Consider the following 11,872-nt stretch of genomic DNA (forward strand, 5'->3'; position numbering starts at 1 on the left):
CTAAGCTCCCGAGTTTGACCGAGATGGTGTTTTTTCTTCAAAGTGTCATCTCGGGAATTTACTAAACTCAAATAACGGCAGTGATGAGGGCATTCGTATTTTTTTTACGGATGTGTAGTAAAAATACGAATGAATACACCATCGGTCAAGCGCAGCAGTTTAGGTATAGAACTCGGTCATTTACTAAGCATTCGTATTTGAAATCTCTTTCGTGAAAATGCATGTGCGGCCGTGAAAAAAAGCAAATCGTAAAATAAGCCTAAAAAAAAGTAGACCTGCTTTTGAGAAGCGTGTTTACATGTGTTTCCAATTTTACATTACTCACACCTGATTTTTTGGACCTTTAAAAGGGACCCAAGCACATGTTTCACATCTCTCACTCTGAAATGGCTGCTACCGTGTGTAGTACTGATTTCTTGTTTGCTGGGGGATACCTGAGACTGCTCCATGAGGCTACAATAAAGCAAGGCCAGGAAACTGAACATGGTCAGCAGGTTGTACAGGTTCCGCGTAGGCTGGGCAGGCCTGTTTTTTTTAGGGAGCGTTCAAACTTGAACAAATTGGCCGATGACCAGGTTATACAGATGGTCCAGCTAAATAGAATAAACATTTTCCGTCTGTAATCACACTTCATTAAAATACACCGACAACAATTTACTTTGGAATTAAAACACCAGAAAAAGGCAAAGACAACCTGCTAAATTGACAATACAAAGGTAAAAAACAAAACTAATTGTGATTAAAACTACATCATCAACACATTATAAGAATGAACCAACTTACAATCACAATTAGCTAGAAGACATTTCAGACAACTAAGGACAAAGCACAGATGTTAAAATTATAAGTAAAAAACAATAATAAACTCACCATCCTGCCTTGGCCGATCCGAATCCCGGACATGAGTCGCACCAACCACTTCTGGCGGAATCAGAGTACGCACAGGCTCCTCCGAATTCCGATAGGACGCTCGGAAGTGGTGTCCACCCCCTGTTTGGCGGGCTGATTTAGCCTCCTTCGACATCTTAGCCTTGACACGGTGCTTGATGTCGTAGAATCGCTTACGACACGTGTCCTTGGTCCTCCTCACCACACCCTCACTATTCACAGCAGCAACAACCTTCCCCCACAGAACAGACTTCCTGCGTGACGAAACCTTTGCAGCATCATGGCCAAACAGCTGCCGATGATGCCTCATCAGCTCCCGCACCAAAGCCATATTTTCAGCGTACCTGAATTTAACATTGCGGTCCGTCTTTGTAGTGGTGCGTGGCTGCGGAGCCACAGCATCATCACTGTCACTATTACTGGAGGCCGCAGCAGCAACCTCCCCCTCCTCCTCACTAACCTCCTCCACCTCACTCACCTCCTCCCTCTCACTCACCTCATCCACCTCACTCACCTCCTCCTCCCTCTCACTCACCTCCTCCCTCTCACTCACCTCCTCCACCACACTCACCTCTGACTGGGACATAATCAGGACAAACAACAAATAACACTGAGAAAAAAAAACACTAAACACACTCCTCCACTACCACTACACACCACACACCAAACACACACACACACACACACACACACACACACACACACACACACACACACACTCTCACTCACAAACAATGACAATAGACCTTAAAAATAACAAAGACAAAAAACTAGACAAACTTTTAAATAACTACACAACAAGTATGACAAGACTACTTACACACACAGTACAGCACTCAACAATCACAAATAACCTCCTCAAAACCACCAAAAACTCCAAACAACTCACCAACTCCTAACACACCTTCCTCTCACCTCTCCACTAGCTAAACCCACTAGGTGCAGACGGTTTGGGGCGGTTTTATAGTAATGAGCACAGACACTCCTCCATCACGAATCAAACCAATCACGGACGAGTGACAAAAACGAAACTTAGAAAAAAAACGCGGCCGGGAACAGATAAACACTGACGTAACAGAAATGTGACGCAGTCGTAAAAAAACCTCATAACACGGCCACAAATCCTCAAAATCGGCCGCATTCTACCTTTAAAAAACACGATTGACATCGACATCGGAAAACACGAAAAAGAAAAATACGACAGCTTAGTAAATGAGTCGTAATAAATTCAAAAAGTTGCAACTTTACACATTCGATGTCATTCGTGTTGGAACTTTAATCTCATTCTGAAAATTACGATTTTTAGTAAATATACCCCTATGTTCTCTATTGTGATACATTCAACATGCTGTATGTGGTACTGGTGGGCCACTTGTTCTGTGCTCCTGTGGAAACCTCCCATATAGGAAAATTAAAAAGTGGAGTGATGTCAGTTGGAGGATGTCAGCTGAGAAATAACTGAGTACAGCCAGGCCTGAAAGAGCAAGCAAGCTAAAGAAGGAACAGTTTGGAGATCAAAACTTTGTCTGTCCTCCAAAAAAAAGACTGTTTGCCACCAAAGAGAAGCTTGATAGGGAAGGTGAGTGGTATAGAGCTTTGTTGGGCCATTGTGAACCAAGACATTAAGCTACAGTAATATACATATATACATAGCACGTCAAAAGAGGTAAGGTAATGGCCTGAGTGGTAGCTAGGCTGTTTATTATTTTTCTCACTTATTCTGACAATAAAATGTTATTCTTAGCATTTATAAGCTGTACAGAGTATGTGATATGCTAAAACGGCATTCGTGATGCCAGTGGTCAGAAGACCGATGGAGAGAACCCCAACAGTGGTGTAGGTAAGTATACTTAGCCATCTCTCAAGCCATAACCCTAACCCTCTCTCTCCCACAGCCTAACCTACCCATCTTCGGGGATGCCTAAACCTACTTACTTTCGGGATACTGGGTGTCAGGATTCCGGCGTCTGCATTTTGTCCACTGTTGGCTTTTTGGCATCAGTATTGTGGCCAGGTTTTGGGATTCATATTGAAAAAGGAAAAGTTTTATGTGGAGAATCATCCTGACCTGCCAAGAACAATAGGTGGTTCCCTGTACACACAGAACTTGCCATGCTTTGTGTGGATGCATTCAGGTCACCAGGAAACCTAGCCTTGGTACTAGGGGGGTATAGGCAAGTACTGTACTGTATGTTGAGTGTGACCACACCCTGTCATTAGTATAGAGGAGCGTTGAGAGAGAGGAGAAAAATAGAGAGGGACAGGAGAGAGTGAAATAACAGAGGGAGATGGCTGAGAGAGGAAGAATATGGGGAGGTGGAAGAGATAGAGGAGGAACAGAGGAAGAGAGAAAGGAAGAATATAGAGAGATGGGAGAGAGAGGATGTATATGGAGATGAGGAGGAATAGAGGATATAGGTGGGAGAGAGAGAGAGAGAGAGAGAGGAAGAACAGAGGGAAATGGTAGAGAGAGAGGAGGAAGAGGAGAAACAGCAATAGGTGTGAGAGGAGGATTAGGGGGAGATGTGTGTGAGAGAAGAGAAACAGCTGGAGAAGCTGGAGGGGGAAATAAAAAAAAAGGAAGAATATGGAGAGAGGAAGAATAGGAGATGAGAGAGAGGAGGAATAGGGGCAGACAGAAAATAGACGAGGAACACAGGGGGATGGCAGAGAGAGAGAGAGAGAGTAGGAAAGGGGAGAAGTGAGAAAAGGAGGAGCAGGAATATGGATAGATGGGAGAGCTGAGGAATAGGGGGAGATGTGTGAGAGAGGAGTTGGAATAATAGGGAGTTGAGAGAGAGGAGAAAGAATAGAGGGGGACGGGAGAGAGTGGAAGAACAGAGGGAGATGGAAAAAAGAGAAAAAGTAGAGAGAAAGAATAGGGGGAGACAGAAGAGATAGAGGAGGAATAAAGGGAGGAGAAAGGAATAATATGGAGAGATGGGGAGAAAGGATGAATATGGAGATGAGGAGGAATAGAGGGAGGTCTATGAGAGAAGAGGAGGAATAGGGGGAGATGGTAGAGATAGAGGAGAAATAGTGGGAAATGGTAGATAGAGAAAGAGGAGGAATAGGGAGAAACAGAAGAGATAGAGGAGGAATAGAGGGAGTGAGAGGAGGAGGAGGAGAAGGAGGAATAGGGGGAGATTGGAGAATGAAGGAATGGGGGAGTTGGGAGAGAAAAAGAAAAGAGGAGGAATAGGGGAGACAAGAGAGAGAGAGAATGAGGAGGAATATGGGGAAACAGGAGAGAGAAAGGAAGAATATGGAGAAATGGGAGAGGATGAATATGGAGAGAGAAGCAATAAGGGGAGATGGTAGAGAGAGAGAGGAAGAACAGAGGGAGATGGTAGAGAGAGAGAGAGAGAGAGGAGGAATATGGGAAGAAGGGAGAAAGAGGAGGAATAGGGGGAGACGGAAGAGACAGAGGAGGAATAGAGGGAGAGAGAGGAGGATGAATAGGGGGAGATGGAGAGAGGAGGAATGGGGGGAGATGAAAGAGAAAAATAATAGAGGTGGAATAGGGTGAGGTGAGAGACAAGACATGGATGTGGAGAGATGGGAGTGAGAGAGATTATGAATATGGAGAGAGGAGGAATAGGGGCAGATGCAAGAGAAGGAGGTATAGGATGAATCGGGAGACAAAGGGTGGGATTCAAATGACATATCACGCCCAATTTCCTTTCTAAAATGATCTCCATTATCGCGCATATTGCGCCCATAGTGATCAGGTTTAGCTGTGTAAAGGGTTGGGTGTCTCCCTACTCCGGGAGTAGCGAGCTGATATAATGATACCACGCCCCTGAGGGCAGACACAGAACAGGTGTGGAAAGGGGTGAAAAGAATTGAATCCCGCCCAGAGAGAGAGAAGTAATAGGGGTAGCCAAGGGAAAGAGGAGAAATAAGGAGAGAAAATAAGAATTTACTCACCTGTAATTCTATTTCTCGTAGTCCGTAGTAAATGCTGGGACTCCGTAAGGACCATGGGGAATAGCGACTCCGCAGGAGACTGGGCACAACTAAAAGAAAGCTTTAGACTAACTGGTGTGCACTGGCTCCTCCCACTATGACTCTCCTCCAGACTTCAGTTAGGATACTGTGCCCGGAAGAGCTGACACAAGAAGGAAGGATTTTGAATCCCGGGTAAGATTCATACCAGCCACACCAATCACACCGTATAACTCGTGATACAATACCCAGTTAACAGTATGACAACAACTGAGCCTCTCAACAGATGGCTCAACAATAACCCTTTAGTTAGGCAATAACTATATACAAGTATTGCAGACAATCCGCACTTGGGATGGGCGCCCAGCATCCACTACGGACTACGAGAAATAGAATTACCGGTGAGTAAATTCTTATTTTCTCTAACGTCCTAAGTGGATGCTGGGACTCCGTAAGGACCATGGGGATTATACCAAAGCTCCCAAATGGGCGGGAGAGTGCGGATGACTCTGCAGCACCGAATGGGCAAACTCTAGGTCCTCCTCAGCCAGGGTGTCAAACTTGTAGAATTTAGCAAATGTGTTTGACCCCGACCAAGTAGCTGCTCGGCAAAGTTGTAGAGCCGAGACCCCTCGGGCAGCCGCCCAAGAAGAGCCCACCTTCCTTGTGGAATGGGCTTTCACTGATTTAGGATGCGGCAGTCCAGCCGCAGAATGTGCAAGCTGAATCGTACTACAGATCCAGCGAGCAATAGTCTGCTTTGAAGCAGGTGCACCCAACTTGTTGGGCGCATACAGGATAAATTGCGAGTAAGTCTTTCTGACTCCCGCTGTCCTGGAAACATAAATTTTCAGGGCCCTGACTACGTCCAACAACTTGGAAGCCTCCAAGTCTTTAGTAGCCGCAGGCACCACAATAGGTTGGTTCAGATGAAAGGCTGATACCACCTTAGGGAGAAATTGGGGACGAGTCCTCAATTCTGCCCTATCCATATGGAAAATCAGATAAGGGCTTTTACATGACAAAGCCGCCAATTCTGACACACGCCTGGCCGAAGCCAAGGCCAACAACATGACCACTTTCCATGTGAGATACTTCAATTCCACGGTTTGAAGTGGCTCAAACCAATGTGACTTTAGGAAATCCAACACCACATTGAGATCCCAAGGTGCCACTGGAGGCACAAAAGGGGGCTGATTATGCAGCACTCCCTTAAAAAAAGTTTGAACTTCAGGTAGAGAAGCCAGTTCTCTCTGGAAGAAAATCGATAGAGCCGAAATCTGGACCTTAATGGAACCCAATTTTAGGCCCATAGTCACCCCTGACTGTAGGAAGTGCAGGAAACGGCCCAGCTGAAATTCCTCTGTTGGGGCCTTCCTGGCCTTACACCACGCAACATATTTTCGCCATATGCGGTGATAATGGTTTGCGGTTACTTCTTTCCTAGCTTTAATCAGCGTAGGAATGACTTCCTCCGGAATGCCCTTTTCCTTCAGGATCCGGAGTTCAACCGCCATGCCATCAAACGCAGCCGCAGTAAGTCTTGGAACAGACAGGGCCCCTGCTGCAGCAGGTCCTGTCTGAGCGGCAGAGGCCATGGGTCCTCTGACATCATTTCTTGAAGTTCCGGTACCAAGCTCTTCTTGGCCAATCCGGAACAATGAGTATAGTTCTTACTCCTCTTCTCCTTATTATCCTCAGTACCTTTGGTATGAGAGGAAGAGGAGGGAACACATAAACCGACCGGTACACCCACGGTGTCACTAGAGCATCCACAGCTATCGCCTGCGGGTCTCTTGACCTGGCGCAATATCTTTCTAGCTTTTTGTTTAGGCGGGACGCCATCATGTCCACCTGTAGCCTTTCCCATCGGTTTACAATCAGTTGGAAGACTTCTGGATGAAGTCCCCACTCTCCCGGGTGAAGGTCGTACCTGCTGAGGAAGTCTGCTTCCCAGTTGTCCACTCCCGGAATGAACACTGCTGACAGTGCTAACACGTGATTTTCTGCCCATCAGAGAATCCTTGTGGCTTCTGCCATCGCCGTCCTGCTTCTTGTGCCGCCCTGTCGGTTTACATGGGCGACTGCCGTGATGTTGTCTGACTGGATCAGTACCGGCTGATTTTGAAGCAGGGGTTTTGCCTGACTTAGGGCATTGTAAATGGCCCTCAGTTCCAGAATATTTATGTGTAGGGAAGTCTCCTGACTTGACCATAGTCCTTGGAAGTTTCTTCCCTGTGTGACTGCCCCCCAGCCCCGAAGGCTGGCATCCGTGGTCACCAGGACCCAGTCCTGTATGCCGAATCTTCGGCCCTCTCGAAGATGAGCACTTTGCAGCCACCACAGCAGAGACACCCTGGTCCTTGGAGACAGGGTTATCAGACGATGCATCTGAAGATGCGATCCTGACCACTTGTCCAACAGGTCCCACTGAAAGGTTCTCGCATGGAACCTGCCGAATGGAATTGCTTCGTAGGAAGCTACCATCTTTCCCAAGATCCGCGTGCAGTGATGCACCGACACCTGTTTTGGTTTTATGAGGCCTCTGACTAGAGATGACAGCTCCTTGGCCTTCTCCTCCGGGAAAAACACTTTTTTTCTGTTCTGTGTCCAGAACCATCCCCAGGAACAGTAGACGTGTCGTAGGGACCAGCTGTGACTTTGGAATATTTAGAATCCAGCCGTGCTGTTGTAGCACCTCCCGAGATAGTGCTACCCCGACCAACAACTGCTCCCTGGACCTCGCCTTTATCAGGAGATCGTCCAAGTACGGGATAATTAAAACTCCCTTCTTTCGAAGGAGTATCATCATTTCGGCCATTACCTTGGTAAAGACCCTCGGAGCCGTGGATAGACCGAACGGCAACGTCTGGAATTGGTAATGACAATCCTGTACCACAAATCTGAGGTACTCCTGGTGAGGATGGTAAATGGGGACATGCAGGTAAGCATCCTTTATGTCCAGTGATACCATGTAATCCCCCTCGTCCAGGCTTGCAATAACCGCCCTGAGCGATTCCATCTTGAACTTGAATTTTTTTATATACGTGTTCAATGATTTCAAATTTAAAATGGGTCTCACCAAACCGTCCGGTTTCGGAACCACAAACATTGTGAAATAGTAACCCCTTCCTTGTTGAAGTAGGGGCACCTTTACTATCACCTGCTGGGAATACAGCTTGTGAATTGCCTCTAACACTGCCTCCCTGCCTGAGGGAGTTGTTGGCAAGGCAGATTTGAGGAAACGGCGGGGGGGAGACGTCTCTAATTCCAGCTTGTACCCCTGAGATACTACTTGAAAGATCCAGGGATCCACCCGTGAGTGAGCCCACTGATCGCTGAAATTTTTGAGACGGGCCCCCACCGTACCTGGCTCCGCCTGTAGAGCCCCAGCGTCATGCTGTGGACTTAGAGGAAGCGGGGGAGGACTTTTGCTCCTGGGAACTTGCTGTATGCTGCAGCTTTTTCCCTCTACCTCTGCCTCTGGGCAGAAAGGACGCGCCTTTAACCCGCTTGCCCTTATTGGGCCGAAAGGACTGTACCTGATAATACGGTGCTTTCTTTGGCTGTGAGGGAACATGGGGTAAAAATGTAGACTTCCCAGCTGTTGCTGTGGAAACGAGGTCCGAGAGACCATCCCCGAACAACTCCTCACCCTTATAAGGCAAAACTTCCATGTGCCTTTTAGAATCTGCATCTCCAGTCCACTGCCGAGTCCATAACCCTCTCCTGGCAGAAATGGACATTGCACTTATTTTGGATGCCAGCCGGCAAATATCCCTCTGTGCATCCCTCATGTATACGAGTGCGTCTTTAATATGCTCTACGGTTAGCAATATAGTGTCCCTGTCTAAGGTATCAATATTTTCCGACAGGGAATCTGACCACGCAGCTGCAGCACTGCACATCCATGCTGACGCAATAGCTGGTCTCAGTATAACACCTGTGTGTGTATATATAGACTTCAGGATAGCCTCCTGCTTTCTATCAGCAGATTCCTTCAGGGTGGCCATATCCGGAGACGGTAGTGCCACCTTCTTTGACAAGCGTGTGAGCGCTTTATCCACCCTAGGGGATGTTTCCCAACGTGACCTATCCTCTGGCGGGAAAGGGTACGCCATTAGTAACCTCTTAGAAATTACCAGTTTCTTATCGGGGAAGCCCACGCTTCTTCACACACTTCATTTAATTCCTCAGATGGAGGAAAAACAACTGGTAGTTTTTTCTCTCCAAACATAATACCCTTTTTTGTGGTACCCGGGGTAACATCAGAAATATGCAACACATTTTTCATTGCCTCAATCATATAACGTGTGGCCCTATTGGAAGATACATTAGTCTCATCGTCGTCGACACTGGAGTCAGTATCCGTGTCGACATCTGTGTCTGCCATCTGAGGTAGCGGGCGTTTTAGAGCCCCTGATGGCTTTTGAGACGCCTGGGCAGGCACAGGCTGAGAAGCCGGCTGTCCCATATTTGGTATGTCGTCAAACCTTTTATGCAAGGAGTCGACACTGTCGTGTAATTCCTTCCACAGAACCATCCACTTAGGTGTCGACCCCGCAGGGGGTGACATCACATTTATCGGCATTTGCTCCGCCTCAACATAAGCCTCCTCATCAAACATGTCGACACAGCCGTACCGACACACCGCATACACACAGGGAATGCTCTGACAGAGGACAGGACCCCACAAAGCCCTTTGGGGAGACAGAGAGAGAGTATGCCAGCACACACCAGAGCGCTATATAACACAGGGATCCCACTATAAATGAGTGTTTTTTCCCTTATAGCTGCTTATATTATATATATACTGCGCCTAAATTTAGTGCCCCCCTCTCTTTTTTACCCTTATGTATGCAGCGGAGAGCCAGGGAGCGTCCTTCCAGCGGAGCTGTGAGGGAAAAATGGCGCCAGTGTGCTGAGGGAGATAGCCCCGCCCCTTTTCCGGCGGACTTCTCCCGCTTTCTCTGGAATTCTGGCAGGGGTATTTTTACACCTATATAGCCTTCCTGACTATATATGGTGTAGATTTGCCAGCCAAGGTATCTTATATTGCCCTCAGGGCGCCCCCCCAGCGCCCTGCACCCATCAGTGACCGGAGTGTGAGGTGTGCATGAGGAGCAATGGCGCACAGCTGCAGTGCTGTGCGCTACCTTGTTGACGACAGAAGTCTTCTGCCGACGATTTTCCGGAACACTTCTTGCTTCTGGCTTTGTAAGGGGGCCGGCGGCGTGGCTCCGGGACCGAACAGCGAGGTCGGGTCCTGCGGTCGATCCCTCTGGAGCTAATGGTGTCCAGTAGCCTAAGAAGCCCAAGCTACCACCAGTTAGGTAGGTTCGCTTCTTCTCCCCTTAGTCCCTCGCTGCAGTGAGTCTGTTGCCAGCAGATCTCACTGTAAAATAAAAAACCTAAAATATACTTTCTTTCTAGGAGCTCAGGAGAGCCCCTAGTGTGCATCCAGCTCAGCCGGGCACAAGATTCTAACTGAAGTCTGGAGGAGGGTCATAGTGGGAGGAGCCAGTGCACACCAGTTAGTCTAAAGCTTTCTTTTAGTTGTGCTCAGTCTCCTGCGGAGCCGCTATTCCCCATGGTCCTTACGGAGTCCCAGCATCCACTTAGGACGTTAGAGAAAGGAGGAATAGGAGACACTGTAGAGAGAGAGGGGAGGAATATGGTATGTGTGAGAGGAGGAATAGGAGTAGATGGGAGAGAGACAAGGAATAGTGGGAGATGGGAGAAAGAAAGGAAGGACAGTGGAAGACTGGAGAGAGAGAGAGGGATGAATAGTAGGAGATAGGGGTGGAAGAGAGAGGAATAAGGGGAAACAGGAGAGAGCAGATCAATAGAGGGGATGGCTGAGAGACTGGAGGAAAGGAATGGGGGAAATGGCAGAGAGAGACAGCTATATATACAATAAATAGAGCAAAGTATCATTGGCGCTGGGTCCTCAAAGATGTGTAATTACTCAGTAATAGGGAAAAGTCACAACCCAAAGTTTTCATTTAAACACAATGGGGTGATATTTTCAATAAAATATGAAATCAGTTTATTAACATACAGATAGTGAATTCACAAAAACAAACATAAAAACTTCTCAGTGCATGTTTAGGTGGTTTTATCCATTAAGTGGAGAAAGTCTCTCACCATATCCTGTTTTTGCGGTGGGCTAGCTTAATTATAAAGTTAGCAGATGTAGTCCTAGGCTGAATAGCCTGGCACCACCGCAGTAGGTTATTTCAGCATACAGTCACCGGTTCCTTTCCACGCACAGCTCCTCCATCCAAACAACGCGTTTCGGTCCTCGAAGTCCTTTTTTAAGAGTGGATGAGGAGTTTTGTCCTGATTCTCCTTTAATACCCCGCCTTTGTGGCTTAAACTGTCCAAGTAACTGATTAATTGACGGTGCCGTGTCTTCCGGGTTTTCGGACCGGAAGTCACGTGCATGCGTTCCAGTGACTATTTCCTGTCCGTGTGTCATTCGTTCTCTGCATTCCACAATCTCTTTCCTCATACAGGCCGGGAATAAGATGAAATGCTGATGTACTTCCTCTTTGGCATTGCATTAAACACAAATATCTTTTCAGAGTGCCCAAAAGCCCCATCGGCTATCTTAATTAAGGGATCCAATGCTTCTTTCCCATAAATGTGAACAATATTGGACACCCACACCTGACCAAGCTTGGTGGTACTTTGTATTCCCAACCTGTCCATTCCTATTACCCGGGTGGGTTCCCAACTGTCTCATAAGTGGTACATATGTTCCAATAATGAATACATGCAAAAAAAGGAAAAAAACACAATAGGTATTTCTGCTGCGGAGTACACTGGGCTCCACAAGGATAGACATTGGGGGGTGAAGAGTAGGATCTTGATCCGAGGCACCAACAGGCACAAAGCTTTGACTGTTTCCAGAATGCACAGCGCCGCCTCCTCTATAACCCCGCCTCCCTGCACAGGAGCTCAGTTTTGTAGTTGGGGCTGCAGTAAGCAGGCACATAACAGAGGGGCTGCGCCAGGCAGCCCTAAGAAGAGC

General features: G+C 47.4%; 1 protein-coding gene across 1 annotated transcript in view; it reads right to left on the minus strand.

The window, feature by feature from the left end:
* Positions 1 to 11,550, minus strand: part of LOC134929631 (1,25-dihydroxyvitamin D(3) 24-hydroxylase, mitochondrial-like) — a 110,685-nt gene extending 99,135 nt beyond the window's left edge. Inside the window, exon 1 of the mRNA XM_063925214.1 lies at positions 11,353 to 11,550. Coding sequence (XP_063781284.1) covers positions 11,353 to 11,550 — 198 coding nt within the window. The remainder of the gene's footprint in view (positions 1 to 11,352) is intronic.
* Between the last annotated feature and the right edge of the window lie 322 nt (positions 11,551 to 11,872).

This window comes from Pseudophryne corroboree, chromosome 5 (genome assembly GCF_028390025.1).
Source record: "Pseudophryne corroboree isolate aPseCor3 chromosome 5, aPseCor3.hap2, whole genome shotgun sequence".
NCBI lineage: Eukaryota > Metazoa > Chordata > Amphibia > Anura > Myobatrachidae > Pseudophryne > Pseudophryne corroboree.